Genomic DNA, 18,776 nt, shown 5'->3' with positions numbered 1-18,776 from the left:
TCCCCCCCCCCCTCCCCCAGGCCTTTGTGTGTTCCTAGGGCACCAACGGGGTAGAGCCCAAAGAGACAGCCCCATTGGAGGGGGACCAACAGGGAGACGAGCGCGTCCCCCCTCCCAGATTCCGGCCTCGGTACAGAAGGTAAAACTCCCTTTCTGGGGCTGTCTTCCCCTTGCCGTCCAGTACTGGGGGGAGGGGAAGAATGAGTCTAAGAGGAGCCTGAGGCTAGTGACAAAGGGGGGCAGGGCAGCTGAGTGATGCCCAGAGCGGTGGGAAAGCAGGGAGGGAGATGGAACACACAGGCTCCCTGCCCCCTCTAGGGTCCCCTACTTGTCTCCCCAGGCCTTTCCGCCCCAGGCCACCCCAGCAGCCTACCACAGAAGGTGGGGATGGAGAGACCAAGCCCAGCCAAGGCCCCACTGATGGTTCCCGGCCTGAGCCCCAGCGCCCACGAAACCGCCCATACTTCCAGCGTCGGCGGCAGCAGCCCCCCGGATCCAGGCAGCCCACAGCCCCGGAGGTGAGGACATGGGCTGCTTGGTGGGGGGCAAGGGGGGTAACAGAAAAGGCCCGAGCCTGTTTCCCTTTCCTTCCCTGTCCACCCCCCACCCAACACCAGGGAGCCCAGGCTCCTGGGTCCACCACCTCCAGCAGGTGCCCCCCCAACCCCAGACTCCTCTCTAGCTCTGCTTGGAGCCTCAGCCCCTGCTGGTGGGAGGAATGGGAAGGAAAAAGGTAGAAGGTTGGAGTTGGGGGGCTCTCAAGAACGAGAGGGTTTCAGATGACCACCCCTGTTCTCTCCAGACCTCGGCCCCCATCAACAGTGGGGACCCCCCCCCCACCATACTGGAGTGACTCCAACACGAAGGACCCCCAGAGCTACCATCTGGTGAGTGGCTGCGCCCGTGGGCAGGCCGGGAGGGGGGATGCTGGGGCCTGAGGACGGGTCACCGGTCACGATTTGTCCCTGTCTTTCTCTCACACAGGTTATCTGCCAGTTTTTCCAACTGCCCTGTACCCCACCCAGCACCCCCTCCCCCCTCCCATAATTCATGACATCAAAACACCGGCTTTCCCCTTTTCCTTGAGACTCAGGAGGCCCGAAGGAACAGCCTTTTGCTCTTTCTCTCCCCTACCAAGGGCTGAAGGAAGGGCTCCATCCTACTGTTCAGAGGCATCACCTCCCTCCCCTAAATCAGGCTGAGAAGGAACCAGCCAGCTCTTACCTCCTCCTGGTTGTTTTTCTTTCCCACCCCAGTTTATTTTTTGTCTCCCCTCTAGCCCCTACCCCTGAAGCCATTTTATGAACCGTCATGTACCACTAAGCCTCCAGTAAAAACAAAAACAGGCTTTCCCCATGGCCTCGGCCTCGGTCTCGTCCTCTTTTTTGTGGAGAATGGCTGGTAACTCCCTGCCGAAGGGGGCGGCGCGGCATCCTGAGCCGTCCTGCACCTCTGGAGGTGCCTCCCCCGTGAGACTCACCCTTCCCATCTGTAACCGGGGCTGACCTCTCCCCTGCAGGAATGTTCTGGAAGTGCTGAGGGCAGCGGCTGCCATTGCAGCTACAACTCACTGAGCATTTACTGTTCGTGAAAGCAATGATCAGGGGCACCTGGCTGGCTCAGTCGGTAGAACATGCCATTCTCGATCTTGGGGTCGTGCGTTCAGGCCCCACGTTCGGTGTAGGGCTTAGTTAAGCTCCTAGTCATTGCCTTTTTTTTTAAGTGGGGGCAGAGTGACCACACCCAGAGGATCCTTGGGCCTCGAGCTAAGACAGGGTGGACAGAGGGACGCAGAGGGGGACAGGGAGCTGCGGTCCCTGTGCAGCCCATGCCCGGGTGCCTCCATGACAGTACGCGTGTTGCATGTGGTGACTTTATGTATGGATCTCTCTCTCTTTCTATATATATATATATACATTTAGTACAACAGACCTTTGGTTTCTTCTCCCTATCCCTTTTGCAAACATATACAAAAATATCTGAAGGCTCCTCCCACCCCGTGTTTACAGGCAGCCTTTCAAACTCCTCTTTCCCTTAGTTGGTCAAAAGCTTGTGGGTAGAACAGCCTTGAGGAGGAGAGAGGAGGCAAGAGCAGGGCCCCCCACCCCCACCGGCAGCCTTGGGGAGCAGTCCCTCTCACCACGCATGGGCACGTGGCTCTCTTGCCCTGGAAGTTTGAGCGAGAGAGCTGAGCCTGCCAGCAGAGGTGAGTTTAGGCCTTGGGAGGGTGCGTCCTCTGTCTGGGAGGGGTCAAGACAGGACCCCCTTCACCCAGAGTCTGTGTGGCAAGAATTCACAGAAAGTGCCAGCAAGTGGGAGGAGCCACTTCTCTTCTTCAATCCTGCTCCTTGCTTCCTTCCACCCACTAAGAAGTCAGCCCCAGGGCCTCTCCTCCCTGCACCCCCCCTTCTCTAGCAAGGGGGCGAGAGTATTTGGAAAGGAGGCCAGGTGGGGGTGGGATGGGCTCCGGAGGAGGGAGGGGATGAGCCGGGAGAACGGCCCACCCTGATGGCCACAGCCTAACCACGACACATAAATAATCCAAGAGTCACACGAGGGGAATGAGGGGTGCTCGGAGCACCCTTCCCTCCAGCTTCCCGATTCTGCCAGGCTGCAGGGGCTTCACCCTGGAAGCAACGGGGAAGAGAGGGCCAAAGTGCTACAGAGGAGAGGAGGGGTCTCCAGGGGGGCGAGAGCACGGCCCTCCCACCCCTGCCCGGCCCCTCAGTCGTTCTCGTCGGGCCCCAAGTACTCGAGTTCCGTGCTGGGTTTCACCTCCTGCTCTAAGAGAGAGGGCGTCCGGCGGAAGTCGGCCGAGATCTGGTCGAACGTCCGGCCTCGGGTTTCAGGCACTCTTAAGAAGGTGAAGATGAAAAAGCCCAGCAGGAGGACGGCGAACAGAAGGAAGACGTAGGGCCCCATAGCCTCCTGGGACAGGTGGAGAAAGAGGTGTGGGGGGGGTGCTGGTTGGTCTCAGGCAGCCGGGCACTAAGGGCCCGGGCAGGTGCTCCTTGGCCGGGCAAGGGAAGCGACCGGGAATGAGCGAAGAAAGGATTGTCTGGGCCCCACCTCCCGTCCTCCGTCTTCCCCTTGGCCGTCCGCAGTGCAGTCGCGCTGCTCCGAGTGGATTCCCAACCACCCCCAGTAGGCACGCAAAGCTCATCGTTTCACTCTAAGAAAGTGAGGCCACAGTTGGTGTCGAAGGCACCTCTGCTGTTAGCCCATGTACTTCGCCTCCCTTCATTCCTTCAATTGTGGCCGAGCAGGTGGTTTTCAGGGCCCACGTGGTCCACCAAAGTGATCCCCAGACAGCCAAGTGGGCTGGCTGTGACGTGCCCCCTCTGGCCTACGGGGTGGGAGCCAGGGACGAGACGCGGGCACTTACCGCGACATACTGGAAACCCATGCCGATGATGAAGTTACACGTCCAGTTGGAGAAGCCAGCCACGGCCATGGCCGCTGGGCGGGGGCCCTGGCCGAACAGCTCGGCCACGATGAACCAGGGGATGGGGCCAGGGCCAATCTCAAAGAACGCGACGAAACCGAAGATGGCCACGATGGAGACGTAGCTCATGGCGGGGACACGCTCCTGCCGCCGGCGAGGAGAGACGGGAGTTCAGGTCGTGCAGAGAACTGAAACGCACCCCTCCCAGCAGCTCACAGAGGAGCCTGGCCTCCCAGGTCAGAGCAGGCCTCCGAGCAGCTCAGAGCAGGCTGGCTGTCCTATTCCTGCCCTACTCGGGGCACAGGGGAGGTGAACGCCCTCTCGGCTGGTAAGCAGCCCACTCTCTCTTGGTCCTAAAGCTGGGTCTCAAGGAATGACTGTGCCTGAGGTTGGACAGGGGCTCTCCTTCCTGGCCGCCAGCCTTGTACTTGAGCTTCCTCCCAGAGGAAGGGAGGGTCCCTTGGGAGCACACGGGTGGCCCCGGGGATCAAAGGCCTATGTGGAGGAGTGGTCCTGCACGGGCACAGAGCCTCCGGGCCGGGGGGTTCCCACGGGCCGGGCCGCGGCTCCCTTCCCAGTCCCCAGGGCTCACCAGCAGAAGCAGAGCTATGGTCATCAAGATGGCACAGCCACACATTCCCGCCAGGCCCAGGAGGTGCAGCGTCCGGCGCCCTGCCCGCTCGACCAGAAACACCTGCCGCAAGAGTCAGGGCTTGGCGGGGGGCGCCCGCGGCACAGGAAGGGAGAGACACTGGGGGGCTGGGGCAGGCGGGGGACGCGAAGCCAACGGTGGGCGCCAGCGGTTACCGAGACCAAGGTGAAGACCGTGTTGACCACTCCGGCTCCTATGGTGGCGTAGGCCGGCTGCCCTACCCCCGCTGTCTCGAAGATGCTGGTTGAATAATAGAAAACCTAGGACGGGAGGAGCGGGAAAGGGGCTGGCAGGCACGTCCCTTCCTCCCTCCCTGGCAGCCACAGCCCGCTGGACCTACCCCGCGTCTGAAACACGGGGGGGGGGGGGGGGGGGGGGCTGGCAGCTCCCTCGGCCCTGCCCCACCCGAGGCCGCCACACACGTACAGCGTTGATGCCAGACAGCTGCTGGCTCAGCTGCAGCACGACGGCGATGACCAGGGGCTGCCGGTGCGTGCGGCTGCCCAGGAGCTGCAGCAGGGACAGTGGCCGCTCCCGCTCCAGCTTCCGCTTCTCCTCCTTCAGCTCGGCCAGCGCGCCAGACACGTCAGCCCAGCCGGTCAGGCGCTTCAGACCTGGAGGTGACGAGGGTCAGGCCAGAGAGGCGGGGGAGGGGGGCCGGCAGGACAGGTGCTGGCAGGGTGGGGGCGGGGGAAGCTCACTCTTTCTGGCGGGCCCCTCCAGGTTCCGGATGATATAGAGGTAGCGGGGGCTTTCCGGGCAGAAGGGCAGCAGAATCAGCTGCAGGAGAGCGGGCAGGACGGTGATGCCCAGGAGCAGGGGCCAGAGGGTGGCCGTGCCCAGCATGGACTCCAAGCCCAGCACCTGCGGGAGCAGGGCGGGAAGGAAGGGGGGCAGGCCGTTCAATGCGAGCCCCACTCAACCCCCTGCCTAGCCACCCGTAAGGCCAGGCCCAGTCACCTGGGCGATCAGAATGCCAATGACGATGGCCAGTTGGTTGAGTGTCCCCAAGGCGCCCCGCAGGTGAGTGGGAGCGATCTCCCCCACGTACATGGGCACCAGCCCCGACGTGAGCCCTGGGCAGAGGGAAGAAGAAAGGGCTGAGGGCACAGGGCCCCTCCCACCCCCAAACTCAGTGCTGGTGGAGGAGAGCAGGGCGCTGGGCAGGGCCGTGGTGCCCGTCGCTGGTACCCGAGTAGGCGCCAATGAGGAACCGTCCCAGAATGAGCATCTCGTAGGACGCAGCAGCGTTGGCCAGTCCCATGAGGGCGCCCCCCAGCACAGCCAGGATGTTGTTGACCAGCATTGCCCTCTTCCTGGCAGGCAAAGAGTGGGGCCGAGAGTTAGGGTGCCATGCGGGGGCCGCCTTTCTGCCCCCCCTACCCTGGCCGGCCAGCCCCATACCTTCCCAGCCACTGAGAGATGACGCCAATGAGGAAGGAGGAGATCACGCCACCCACAGAAAAGATGGCCACAGAGAGGGCCCAGAGGGTGGTGAGGGTGCCTGGTGGGATGGAGCCGGGTCCCTCAGGCCCCTGCCTCCCCAGCCACGTCTCATTGTAGCTCCGTTCGATCACCTGGGTGGGGGGTGGGGGAGACAGTGAAGGAGTGACCGCCTGCAGAGATTTCCCCCTCGGCTCTCCCCTGCTGTCCCCTGCCCTCCTTGTTTGGACAGCCCACTCTGCCCGCAGCAGGCCCCTCACCTTCTGCGGGGCATTGATGACCCCAATGTTGTAGCCAAACTGCAGGGAGCCAAGCACAGCAGAGAAGACAGCGAGGACCAGGGTCCCAGTGACTCGCTGCTGAGGGAGTTCCCCGTCCTGGGTAGGCAGAAGCAGAGAGGAGGTCACATGGAATCATGATTTCTTTCCTTCGGCCAGGGGCCCGGGCCCAGCCGGAGCCTGAAGATGCTGGGTTCCATCCAACATGTTGGGTGAGGGAAACTGGGCCATATTAGGAATCGAGCGAAGTCCTCAGTGTAAACAGGAGCAGGAAGAAGCCACAGTAACCGGGCACGGAGGAGAAGCTGGGTGTTTGAGTCCAGCAAGCTGAGAAATGTTTGAGGATCTCGGCCTCACCATTTCTTGGTGACCTTGGAACAGGCTTGGCCTTAAGACTTAAGTTCAGATTTGTGTGACCTTGGGCAAGTCACTTCCCGGCTCTGAAGCTAGGTTTCCTCTGGGGTAGGGGCGATAGGAGTGATGTTGCCTGCTTTGCCTACCTGTCCCTGAAAGCGAAAAAATAAAAATCAAATGCTAAGGGGATTCCTGACTGCTGGATTTATAAACCGCCAAGTGTCTTATCATCGGCCTCTGTCCTCTTTCCTCCCCTCTGGGGGTGCTCTCAGCAGGTTCCTGGAGGCTCCCAACACGCTCTAGAAGGGCGACTCCAAAAAGGACATCACGGTCATTCCTCCCCGCATATGGCCCTTGGGGTGGCCTTCTCTGTCTCCGCCCCGGCCTTCCCTCCCCCTCTAGGCTCCGCCACAGGGCGGCGGGGGGCCGTGCCCGGCTTCTGCCTAGGAGAGCTGTGCCCAGGGGATGGGGGCGGGAAGGTGGTGCGAGGGGCGGTGGCGGCGGTGGCCGCTTGCTGGCGGCACAGACTGTCTCCAAGCGGAAACCTGAGCTGGGGGAGGGGGGGCTGACACTCCCCTCAGCCCCTCCACCAACCCTGCGGCCAAGGGAAAGTTCAGCGTCCTGGAGGACCGCCAGAAGTGGGGGTGGGGGGCCCACGAGAGCCTCTGCTCCTCGAAAAACTTCCCGTGAGCCGGGACACACGGACAGCTCCAGGGGGGCAAGACTCGCCTGGATCTGCTTTCTCGGGCTGGATCCGNTGCCCCCCCCCCCCCGATCCGGGCGCGCCCCGCCGCGCCCTGGAGAAAGGGGCGAACCCTGGACTCGAGAAATCCCGGGGTGGCCCGTGCCCCCGGACGGTCCCCCCAGACCCACTCAGCCTTTTGGAAGAATTGGAATCCCAGTCACGGGTTGTCCAGCCCGGGTATAAATAGCCAGGCCCCCTGCTCCCCCACCCCCTGCGCCTGCGCAGGGTCCGCCCCCTAGCTGACCCCAACCGCGACCCCAGCCCGAGAAAAGCGGGCCCTGTGCCCCCGTCCCGCCCCCACATGCTGAACCCTACTTCCGAGCCGATCTGTTGGAAGCCCGACGGCATCTCGTCTTAGGAACCGGAGGCGCAGGAGCGGCAGTTAACAGGGAGGCGACTGCGGGTCGGCGGCTCCGGCCTGGCGAGCAGAAGGCCCGGGGGCGACGGGCGTCGCGGAGCGAAGTGTAGAGGGCGAGCCTGGCGGGACCCACTGCCGCGAGCCAAGGATCCAGAGAGCGGCAGGTCTCCCGGAGATCTGGCGGAGCCCAGCTTGGGGGAGAGATGCGAAGAGCCCCCGCTGCCCCCATGGGCCACGCCCTTCGCAGCACCCATTGGCCAGGAGCCCGCACACCCCAGAAAGCCACGCCCCTCCCTAAGCCTGGGGTTTAGAATTTGGGACCCGGGAGCGGGTTGGCGGACGAGGCCACGCCTCCCCAGCGTGCCCGGCGAGACACGCCCCGTGGGTGCCTGCGCGCCTGCGGCCGCGAAGTTTGGGGAAAAGGGTCCCGGGACCCAGGAGGCCCCGCCCCACCTCGTGTGGAGAGTCCGTCCAGCGGCCGAGCTTGGGGCTGGGGAAGCACTGGAAAGTCAGGGGCGGCGGGTGGGGACCGGGGGTCGGGGAGGAGGAGATGCGGCAGGTCCGCTGGCCCCGGAGAAAACTCGGGGGCCTGAGACCGCGCGCGAGCGGGCGCGCGGGGTGGCTGGGGAGCAATGGCCTGGAGTAACCCACCGCGGCTATTTTTAGCTCCCACGTTGGGAGACGCCAAATGTCAGGTCCCGGGTGTCCCGGCCTGTCCCGGGCGGGGGAGGGCAGGGAGATGGAGCCTTAAAGGGTCCGAGACACGCTTCCCCCGTGGGGACGGCCCTGGGACACAGGAAGTTCCGTTCCGAGCGCGTTGCGTGTCTGGGCTTGGTGGTCCTCCTTCCGTGCATCCGTGCTCCGGGCACTGCCTGTCTGGCCCTTCCCCTGCACCCGTTCCCCACACTGGTTCCTGGAGGCGGCCCGAGGGACAGCTGGTCACACCAACCACGCCACCAGCCTGAGGTCCCTGAGCTGCCACGAATGTGCTGGCCGCGTGGACGACTTGGACACGCTCCCCGGAGGCCGCTCCGGGTCTGAACCCCCAGCGAGGAGGGCGCAACCTGAGAGTTGGCGCGTCGGGATCGGAGCGCAATGCGCGGCGCAGCAAACCGGCCTCCGAAGCGCGGGGCTGTAGTGCCACCTGCAGGGAGAGCGAGGATACGCAGCGGATCCGGGCAGCGTCGCCTCGGGCCCACTGACCCTCGCAGGTCCACCTCTGCAAGCCTTCCTTACATCCAACCCCAGGCCGCGTTCTGGAGCCCCGGATCCGAGGATTCAGCTACCGCCCGCGCGGGGCAGCTCGCGTGATCCGCATGTCCAAACCTGCTCTTTCTCTTACCTTCTTTTTTTGTTTGTTTTTTAAGATTTTATTTATTTGACAGAGAGAGACAGCCAGCGAGAGAGGGAACACAAGCAGGGGGAGTGGGAGAGGAAGAAGCAGGCTCCCAGCGGAGCAGGGAGCCCGATACGGGGCTCGATGCGGGGCTGGATCCCAGGACCCTGGGATCACGCCCTGAGCTGAAGGCAGACGCCCAACGACTGAGCCACCCAGGCGCCCCTCTTCCTGCTAACTTCTTCATCCCGTTAGCCACCCTGGGAATCTTGGAGGTCAGGATTCCTCTCCCCTCCACCAACCCNGCGGGGCTGGATCCCAGGACCCTGGGGTCACGCCCTGAGCTGAAGGCAGACGCCCAACGACTGAGCCACCCAGGCGCCCCTCTTCTTGCTAACTTCTTCATCCCGTTAGCCACCCTGGGAATCTTGGAGGTCAGGATTCCTCTCCCCTCCACCAACCCGCTCCTCCCCGCTTTCATCCATCTAGTTACCGGCGTCGGTGTGTTGACTTCCCTAACTCACAGTCATCTGGTTTTCTCCTTGTGCTGCTGCCGCATTGGTCCAGACCACCGTTACCTCCTGCTTCCCTACTTTCCGCTACGTGGAGGGCGGAGTTCAATTTAAAAAAAGTTCAATCTCATCGCTCCCTCCCCAAAAGTGAGTGGTTCTTTTTTGCCCCCATTGTCAAGTTCAAATCCCTTTCCAGGGCAAGCAAAACCTCCTGTCTTTCTCGTCCCATCTCTGCCTCACCTTCTAGACTTTCCTCGTGTTCTAGTCAGTACCTAACTCCTTGTACCCGGGACACACCACGCCATCTCTCTCCTGGGTGCCTCTGCTGTACCAATCCCTCATTCTGGAACGCCAGGAGACTCCCAGTCACCCTTCAAAAAATGCCCCCCCCCCGTGAAAGCTTTGTTGGCTTCCTCCAGGAAAAAAAGAGAGCCACGTGTCCCTGATGCAGATTATCTTCATTTCTCTGTACTTCAACCTTGAGAGTAGAAGGTCACCTTGTTTCCCTCTGTGTCCCCAGCACCCAGCCTAGCAGCAGGCACTCAGCAAATGTGGAATGAATGAAATGAGGGTCTGGTCCTTACAGCCAAAGCGGTGTGTGTGCGGACCTTGCTGAGTGATGCTTGGCCCATTTGATCAAACCAGTTGCAGTCTTTCCTCAACTCTGCCCTCTACCATGGGGCACTAATCCCCGCAGGCTTGTTTTCCAAGCGCCTGTGACCACCGCCTTCAGGCTGGGTTCAGGCCATGGTGTGTAAAAGATTGGCCGGGGGGCTGAGAAAGCCGGGGGACGTCCACAAACACTGCTTCCAGCTCCCACTCCACTGGCCCACTTTGCCTCCAGTTTCTGGAAGTTCCTGCTTCCTGAGTTCCAGCAATGACAGGGCCCTTCTCTGTGCTTTCTCTGCATTTTGTCTATAGATCAGGGTCTGGGTGCAGAGGATTGAATTAATGACATGTGTTCATTGTCTTCATTGATCTGTGTCTTATTTTTATTGTAAAAAGGATTCTTTTTTTGGGGGGTGTCTGGCTGGCTCAGTTGGTAAGTGTGCCTGTCTTGATCTCAGGGTTGTGAGTTCAAGCCCCATGTTGGGCATAGAGCTTACTTTTTGTTTAAAAAAAGGAGGGAGGGGCGCCTGGGTGGCGCAGTTGTTAAGCGTCTGCCTTCGGCTCAGGGCGTGATCCCCGTGTTCTGGGATCGAGCCCCGCATCAGGCTCCTCTGCTGGAAGCCTGCTTCTTCCTCTCCCACTCCCCCTTTTTGTGTTCCCTCTCTCACTGGATATCTCTATCTCTGTCAAATAAATAAATTTTAAAAAATCTTTAAAAAATCAGTTGTTTTGTGTGCAAACATTTCTAATTCATGTAAATAGCGTCATATACTTCATTCTGGTCCTACTTACTGTAAGCACTGTGTTTTTAAACCTCATCCATGCTTTGTAATGACCAGATTTGTTGCACGGTACCCCACAGTATCACTCATACCGCGTTTTACTTGCAATCCCACTGGGTGAACACCCATGTCGTCTGCAGTCCCCAGCCGCGATGCAGAATGTGGCAATGCACATTTCCTACGAGGTTTGTCCTGGGCTCCTATGAGCGGTTCTTTGGCAGATAGATTTCTGCTTCTGCGTATGTTTACGATTATTTCCATCTATCCCCACAAGCGGGATTTCTGAGTCACAGGGCATACTTATACCCAGTTTGACTCAGTACTACCAGCTTGCTCTGAAGAATGGCTGTCCCCGTCTCCACGTCCATCAGCTGTGCGACACTGTTCCCCTGCCAGTCCAGAGGGTCTGGACTCCAGGCTCACGCTGCCTAAGTTTGAGCCCCAGCTCTGACACTTAGTAACACTGGGGCCTTGGGAAAGTTACCTCAACTCTCTGTGCCTTCTTTACCTCGCCCGTAAAATGAGAAGTTGAATAATGTAACATTCAGACACTGCTGAGAGGAGATCCAACCAAAGAAGGTTTTTTGCCTTTTAAAAACAGCTTTATTGAGGTATAACTGACACACAATAAACTGGGCATACTTCAAATGTACGATTTGTTAAGTTTTGACGGATGTATACACCCATGACACCGTCCCCGTCATCAAGACAATGAACATATCCATCATCCCCCGAAGTTTCCTTGTACCTCCTTGTCACCGCTCCCTACCGCCCTTCCACCCACGCCCCAGGCAACCCGCACTGTCATTGTAGAGCACTTTGCATTTTCTGGAATTTTATGCAAATGGAAACACACAGAATGTACTCTCTCTCTCTCTTTTTTTTTTTAAGATTTATTTATTTATTTTAGAGAGAGAGAGAGATTGAGAGCGTGCCAGAGCGCGCGCACCCGCGAGTGTGAGCAGGGGGAGGGGCAGAGGGAAAGAGAGAAACCCAAGCAGAGCCCCCGCTGAAGGTGGAGTCCGACGCGGGACTCAATCCCATGAACCTCAAATCATGACCGAAGCCGATACCAAGAGGGGGCTGCTCGACCCACTGAGCCACCCGGGGCCCCGGAAGGGGCTCTTTTTGTCGGGCTTCTTCCGCTTTACGTAATTTGTCTATGTTGCTGAATGCATCAAGAGCTCATTCCTTTTTATTGTTGAAAAATATTGATTCGATTATCAGTGGTGATCAGTTTCCTTATCTATTCACCTGTTGATGGGCATTTGGACTATTGCCAGTTCTAGGCTATTAGGAATAAAACTTCCGGGAGCATTCATGTACAAGTCTTTGTATGGGCGCTGTGCTTGCATTTCTCTTGGAAAACACCTAGGAGCAGAACAGTGGGTAATATTACAGATGGATCTGTAACTTCAGAAGAAACTGTTTTCTTGCGTGTTTGTACCATTTTACATTTCATCAGCAATGTGTGAGTTCAGTCTCTCCACACCGTCACTAACAGTTAGGATGGTCAGCCCTTTACACTCTGGAATGTGGCACCTGGGTGGCTCCGTTGGTTAAGCGTTCAGCTCTTGATCTCAGGGCCATGAGTTCAAGCCCGTGTTGGGCTCTCTGCTCAGGGCGGAGCCTGCTTCTGCCTCTCCTGCTCCCCTGCTTGTACTCTCTGTCTCTCTCTGTCAAATAAATAAAATCTTAAAAAAAAAAAAAAGCATGGACTGTATCTCTATTCATCCAAGTCATCTATGTCCTTTATTAAAAATAATTCTTTTTTCCTACTGAGGTCTTGCGAATACTTAATTCCTAGATACTTTCTAGTTTTTGTCACTGAGGCAAATTGAACATTATTTTATATTACATTTTCTTTTTTTCTTTTTTTTTTTAAAGATTTTATTTATTTATTCGACAGAGAGAGAGACAGCCAGCGAGAAAGGGAACACAAGCAGGGGGAGTGGGAGAGGGAAGAGGCAGGCTCATAGCAGAGGAGCCTGATGTGGGGCTCGATCCCATAACGCCGGGATCATGCCCTGAGCCGAAGGCAGACGCTCAACCGCTGTGCCACCCAGGCGCCCCTCTTTTTTCTTTTTTTATATTGCATTTTTCTAATTGGTTATTACTGGTATAGTCATTATTATTATTTTTTTGGGATGTTGTACACAGCAACCTTGCTGAACGCCTTGCCTGTCCTCATAGTGTCTCTTGATTCTATTCGCTTTTCCAAGTAGACAACTATATCATCTGCAAATCACTGTTATTTTGTCCCGTTGAGTCATTGTATTACTTAGTTATTTCCTTGTATTATTGATCAAGACTTCCAGGACTTTGTCCAAACAAAAGGGATAGCAGTGACCTTCTTTGTCCTTTTCCCAAAAATAAAAGAGATGAGCCTAATACTTCTTCGTTAGGTATAAGAATTTCCTTTCTAATCTTTGTTTGCTTATCATAAGTTCTTATCATAAGTAGGTGTTGAACCTTATCAAATATTTTTGAAAATTATCAGTTGAGGTAACCATAGAGTTTTATTTCTTTGGTCAATTAATGTGGTGGATTAAAATGGATGGATTTTCTAATATTGGAGCACTTGGATTCCTGGGAGAACTTGTCCTTGATTGTGATGACTCTTTATTATTACTTTTTTTTTTTTAAAGATTTTATTTATGTATTTGACAGAGGTAGAGACAGCCAGCGAGAGAGGGAACACAAGCAGGGGGAGTGGGAGAGGAAGAAGCAGGCTCATATCAGAGGAGCCTGATGTGGGGCTCGATCCCACAACGCCAGGATCACGCCCTGAGCCAAAGGCAGACGCCCAACCGCTATGCCACCCAGGCGCCCCATATTATTACGTTTTTAAGTTTTATTTAAGTAATCTCTGCACCCAACAGGGGACTCGAACTCACGGCCGTGAGATCAAGAGTGACATGCTCTATTGACTGAGCCAGCCAGGTGCCCCAGTATTTCTCTTATGTTATTCTTCATTGATTGCAGAGCCAAGAGTACCCTGGCCTTATAAGGTGAGCTGCTCACCTTTTCACTCCTTCTCCCGATCTCTATCTCAAACATGCACTCCGGGCTGAACCACAGCGAATGATCTGCCCCAGCTTCCTCTTCCCTAAACAGGCAAAATATTAGCACTCTCGTTTTGTAGATGAGATGACTGAGACAAGAATAAATTCCTGGATGAGATGGAGTGGAAACCTGCAATATTTTGTCTGCCTTGGGCCTACAGCTTCTAGGTCTGATCAGTAAAATAATCATCAGCAACCAGTATAACAGTTAGTTATGGATTAACAATGGATACTATTAAAATAATATTGCAAGTTTCCAAAGTTCACTTACTCATCAGTTTTTCGGAGCTAGAATGCATTTTTCCATAGAAACAAACAAGTAGGCTGGTTTCCCATGCCCGATTGCTTCCCTTGTCCCTTCACCCCTCACCCCCCATGCTGTGCTGTATATCCCCTCAACGAACCCAGGCTTCCAGCCAGACCTGGTCTTTCAAACTCTGAACTAGACATCTATCATCATCCCTATATGACAAGCCTCTTCTCTGAAGGTTCCTTTCCTGGACCTTCCTTGGAGGACATCCTTCCCCAGCAGGTTTCTTAATAGAGGGTGATTTTTGGTCTCATTTCACATGCTTCAGGGTCTGGAGCTGGGGGTATCCCCGCTCACCAGGTTAGATCACGATTCTTCCCTTGTCCTTCAAAATCCTGTGCTCCTTTGAAATTCACATCTGGAAGTACATCGCCCACCACTTCTCATGGTTGCTAGGGTCTTCCCGCCTGGCCTCTCGCCGCAGGCCCTGAACTTCCCCACCTGGGTCATCATCTTCCCCATCTTCTCTTCCCATCGTCACTGTTGTCGATGTCAACATCAGTCAGGCTCCACCTGGATGTGTCCTCTCAACCCTCGCTGTCATCTCCGGTGAGCTTTCTCTTCAGCCCGTCCTCGGGGCCCTACGCTAGGCTTTGTTGTTTCCAAAACAGCCTCCCCCAGTTTACTGAATTCAAGCCTCCCTCCTCTGACAATCACCTCCCAGCCTGCCAGCTCATGGTCTCATGTATCCCACACCCTTCGCTTCATGGAGACCTCTAAACTATCGACCCTCTCTGTTTCTCACTACCCACCAACCCCCCCCTTTTTAAAGATTTAATTCATTTATTTGACAGAGAGAGAGAGAGCAGAAGCAGGAGGAGAGGCAGAGAGAGAGGGAGAAACAGGCTCCCTGCCCAGCAGGGAGCCTGACGCGGGACTTGATCCCAGGACCCTGGGATCATGACCTAAGCTGGAGACAGAGGCTTGACCAACTGAGCCCCCCAGGCACCCCTCCACCAACCCTTCTTATGTTTACTTTCCTTCTTACCCAATTTCTGTCTGCCATCCAACATATGAAACACTCTTATGCAAATAACCTTAAAATCCTTCTCTCTCTCTAGCAAAATCCCAATCCCGGTTAAGTCCAACGATCCATCCCCTTGCTCCTTGTACCCAACCGTTCACTTGAAGGCTAATAGAGCAAAACATCCACACTGATGTTGACTGGTCACACTTGAAATTAGTGGCTCCTTGCCCCTCCCCTCATGTCTGGAGCCATTTTGGACGGTCACAAAGGGGCTCAGAAGAGAGTTCTACTGGCATCTCACCGATGGAAGTCAACGACGCTGCTAGCCGTCCTATAAAGCACAGGGCAGTCACCTCCGACGAAGAATTATCTGGCCCCAAAGGTCAACGGCACTAAGGTTGCTCATCGCATTGCTGCATTTTATTGCCTTTACAACATGCACCATTTTGCTTTTGTCTCTGTGGTCTGCGTCCTACCTCTGGAAGCTGAGTGACAAGACCGCAGTGTCCTCATCTGTCCTGTTACAGCTGTGACTCCGGCGTCGAGCATGGGGCCTGGTGCGTTATACAGGCACGCAGGAAATACCTGTTGAACACGTGGATGAAAAATATCATTCATTTGTAGTTTCTTCATGCGTTCCTCAAATATTTATTAGCGATAAACCCGGACCGTCTACAGTGAGAGCCTGACATTGAATAAATAACCATGCAGAGTAAATAGTTTGAAACCGTGATAAGAACTTTGCAAGTTAAACCTCCAGTAGCCGTGAGTGAGAGAGCGTTCAGCCGGCGATATTGGGGGGGGGTCAGGCTTCCCCGGGAGAGGTGCTATTTGAGAGGATGGCTGAGGGACCATTTGGTTAGCTGGGTAGAGGAAGGCGGGTGGGGGTGCATGGAGGACAGCAGCCAGGCATAGGGAACAGAGTGTGTGAAGGGCACTGCGGTGGGAAGGGAAGTGGTGCATGTCAGGAGCAGAGAGAAGGCCAGTGTGACTGAGGGGTCGTCCGGTAAGCCAGGATAGGGCATCTATTTGCCAGAGAGAGAGAGAGAGCACAAGCAGGGGGGAGCAGCAGAGACAGAGGGAGAAGCAGACTCCCTGCTGAGCAAGGACTGGATCCCAGGACCCTGAGATCGTGACCTAAGCCGAAGGCAGATGCTTCATAGACTGAGGCTCCCAGGCGCCCCTGGAAGATTTTAAGGATTTTAAACAGAAGGTAACAAGACCAAGCTTGAAATGAACAAGCAAAAGTTCGCTTCCGGAGAATGGGTTTTAGAGGGACAAGCGGGCAAGCAGAGCCGTGGGTTTGGGGACAGTTGTGGTGTGCAGGCAGGGGGTCAGTCGGCCTGAGGTAACGGCAGTGAGCCTGGAGACAAGCTGGATATGCTGCAGTAACGAGGAACATAACATTCTGAAGCTGGAAAGCTCCTTAAAAAACGAACAAACAAAAAAACAACTCACCATTAATCAAAAAAGTAGAAAAATAAAAACGAATAACAAATAATTCATTAAAGTCTGCATTTTAGGGGCGCCTGGGTGGCACAGCGGTTAAGCGTCTGCCTTCAGCTCAGGGCATGATCCCGGCGTGATGGGATCGAGCCCCACATCAGGCTCCTCCGCTAGGAGCCTTTCTTCCTCTCCCACTCCCCCTGCTTGTGTTCCCTCTCTCGCGGGCTGTCTCTATCTCTGTCAAATAAATAAATAAAAATCTTAAAAAAAGATAAAGTCTGCATTTTATAGAACAGCAGGGTAATTAGCTTAGTGCCGGAGCCCTTTAATATTTCTACTGCATAAAAGGAGAGCATTACAGAGAAATGGTTGAGAGGGGGAAGAAAAACGGGAAATGGGAGAGAGTTGAGGGGAAAAGGGGAGAGAAATGGAGAGGAAGATGGGAAGGTGTGAGTCTGAGAGCAGGGGCGGGGGGGTGGTCGGAAGGACTCTGGGCGAGGGGACAGGGACGCGGCAGTGCTGGGCTCCTGGGCAGAGAAGGGGCTCGAAGGTAGACTCAGAGGGAGGGGCACGGACTGGGACGTGGAAAAGGCAGGAAGGGGAGAAGACACGAGGTGAGGGAGGGATGAGTGAATGGAGACGCTTGGAAGAGATGTCCGCAGGGAGGCCTGGGGCCAACAGTCTCGGAAGAATGAGAGCAGAAGCCCGAGGGCCACGTGGGAGTCTGAGGACTGACCCCAAGGCCACCAGGGAGCTGGACGCGAAGGAGGACGGCGCCGCCAGACGAGGGAAGGCGCACAGGGTCAGGTCCCGGCTCAGAAGGAAGGAAAGGGAAATGTGTGCATGGCTGCAGGGACAGAGAAGAGAGAAAGTGGAGAACAGGTCTGGAAAGATTCCAAGGGAGGGTAATGACAGGTGTGGCCAGGAATCGAGAGAGGCTTTACCCTGCTCCCCGCCTTCTTCTGACTTCTGGCCTCAGTGTTTTTGCTCCTTTGCTAGGAAGGAGGCTTGAGGCGGGTTGGGGGGATAGGTGATGGCCGGGAGGTGGGGCGTGAAGGGCCCAGGCACTAAGTTATGTCAGGGATAGGGACTGGAATGGGGAGCCAGGAAGATAGGGGTGTTGGGGCACGATGCCGGGAAGCCAGGTGTCAGTTGGAGGGCAGTATAGGAGGGGGCGGACAGCGGCTTCAGGGCGGTGGCTCTGGAAATGGAGACTCCAAGGACACTGCCGAAGTGCGGGAGTTGAGGGACTGAAGCTAGGGTTCCTGAAGCTGAGGACGGTTAGGATAGCTAACTGAAAAAAAAAAAAAAAGAGCAGAGGGTGGGGGCGAAAGTCGGGCGGGACAAAGAGCGCCTGGAGGAGAAACCAAGAGTCCTTGCGGGGGGATGGGAGGGTGGGAAGGCGGAGTCAAGGGGCCGCGGGCGTCCCCCAGCTCTGGTTCTGCAGTATCCGCGGCGCACCTGCTGGGGACAGGTGAGGGGCATCCTGGTGCCCGAGGGAAGTCCAGTCTAGAGGGGCTGACTCTGAGCTTGGAACTCCGAGAAGCCTCCACCTCTCCCCCCCCCGCCCCCGCAGTCCCAGCCCGGCAAGAGAAGGGGCGTGACCCTGGCGCTCAGGTTTCTTCCTCTTCACCTGGGGTGGGGGGGGCCAGGACTTCCGGCTCAGGTGAGTGTCCCTTCGGTGACGTCAGGTCACTCTCGGCCGCCCCTCCGGTCCGGCCCGCCCCGCGTTCCGGGTGCCCGCGGGGGCGCGCCCCTGACGCCCTACATATACCCAGGAGCGCCGCACCTGTCCGCCCGCACCTGCCCGCTCACGGCTGTGCAGCCTCTCCCTCGCACGGCAGCCTTGGGCCGACAGCCCGGGGTACTTTGGGGACCTCGAACCTCCAGGACCGCGCGCACACTGCCCCTCCGCCTTTTGTTTGGGTCGGGTCGCCGGGAGCGCCGTTGGGGACCGCCAGGCCTTCGCGGATCGCTTTTTCGACCATCAGTGCTCGGGCGGAGCCTGTTCCTTGAGCTGTGAAGACCCTCGCCCCGCCGGGAGGATCGATTTGTGTTTTCTTGGGTGATAAAAAGATTTGGAATCACCTGACCCAAAAACTTATCTTTGGGTGACTTAAGACGCCACTGCAAATTGTGTTTTTGTGGGGCTGACCCCCCAAGCTTTGTCTGTTTTGCCGCAGGGTCGCCCGCCCGGCGTCCCCAGCCTTCTCTGAGCGCAGGCATGGCCAATTCGGGCCTGCAGCTCCTGGGCTTCGCCCTGGCTCTGCTGGGCTGGGTGGGCCTGGTGGCGTGCACCGCCATCCCGCAGTGGCAAATGAGCTCGTACGCGGGCGACAACATCATCACGGCCCAGGCCATGTACAAGGGGCTGTGGATGGAATGCATCACGCAGAGCACGGGCCTGATGAGCTGCAAATCGTACGACTCGGTGCTCGCCCTGTCTGGTAAGGCCGCGGGGTCGACGGGGCGGG

At 57.0% G+C, this 18,776-nt stretch overlaps 3 protein-coding genes across 5 annotated transcripts in view; 2 read left to right on the top strand and 1 right to left on the bottom strand.

The window, feature by feature from the left end:
- Positions 1-1,359, top strand: part of YBX2 (Y-box binding protein 2) — a 9,052-nt gene extending 7,693 nt beyond the window's left edge. The window contains exons 7-10 of the mRNA XM_034647267.1: positions 39-139; positions 341-518; positions 803-887; positions 985-1,359. Coding sequence (XP_034503158.1) covers positions 39-139; positions 341-518; positions 803-853 — 330 coding nt within the window. The 3' untranslated portion in view covers positions 854-887; positions 985-1,359. The remainder of the gene's footprint in view (positions 1-38; positions 140-340; positions 519-802; positions 888-984) is intronic.
- Positions 1,360-1,657: 298 nt separating this feature from the next.
- On the bottom strand, positions 1,658-7,507 carry SLC2A4 (solute carrier family 2 member 4). Of its 2 annotated transcripts, XM_034647085.1 has the most exons (12): positions 7,233-7,507; positions 6,319-6,324; positions 5,801-5,917; positions 5,502-5,674; positions 5,289-5,413; positions 5,058-5,173; positions 4,799-4,961; positions 4,524-4,711; positions 4,253-4,357; positions 4,038-4,139; positions 3,386-3,589; positions 1,658-2,928 (listed from the first exon to the last, which is right to left on the bottom strand). In XM_034647085.1, exons 1-12 carry the CDS (start codon positions 7,263-7,265, stop codon positions 2,725-2,727), a joined length of 1,536 nt encoding a protein of 511 aa, XP_034502976.1. In that variant the 5' UTR covers positions 7,266-7,507; the 3' UTR covers positions 1,658-2,724. The 2 variants fall into 2 exon arrangements, with proteins under 2 accessions (XP_034502976.1, XP_034502977.1); XM_034647086.1 differs by lacking the exon at positions 6,319-6,324 and having other exon boundaries at positions 1,659-2,928.
- A 10,266-nt stretch (positions 7,508-17,773) lies between these two features.
- Positions 17,774-18,776, top strand: part of CLDN7 (claudin 7) — a 2,791-nt gene continuing 1,788 nt past the window's right edge. Inside the window, exons 1-2 of one of the 2 annotated variants that reach the window (XM_034647201.1) lie at positions 17,774-17,968; positions 18,081-18,749. In XM_034647201.1, the coding sequence (XP_034503092.1) occupies positions 18,527-18,749 (223 nt within the window). In that variant the 5' untranslated portion in view covers positions 17,774-17,968; positions 18,081-18,526. Of the gene's footprint in view, positions 18,750-18,776 lie in introns of both variants that reach the window. The other variant, XM_034647200.1, reaches the window with a different exon arrangement.

Source organism: Ailuropoda melanoleuca, chromosome 17 (genome assembly GCF_002007445.2).
Source record: "Ailuropoda melanoleuca isolate Jingjing chromosome 17, ASM200744v2, whole genome shotgun sequence".
Lineage (NCBI taxonomy): Eukaryota > Metazoa > Chordata > Mammalia > Carnivora > Ursidae > Ailuropoda > Ailuropoda melanoleuca.
Note: the sequence above shows the minus strand (reverse complement) of the source record. Positions and strands in the feature narration are given on the sequence as shown.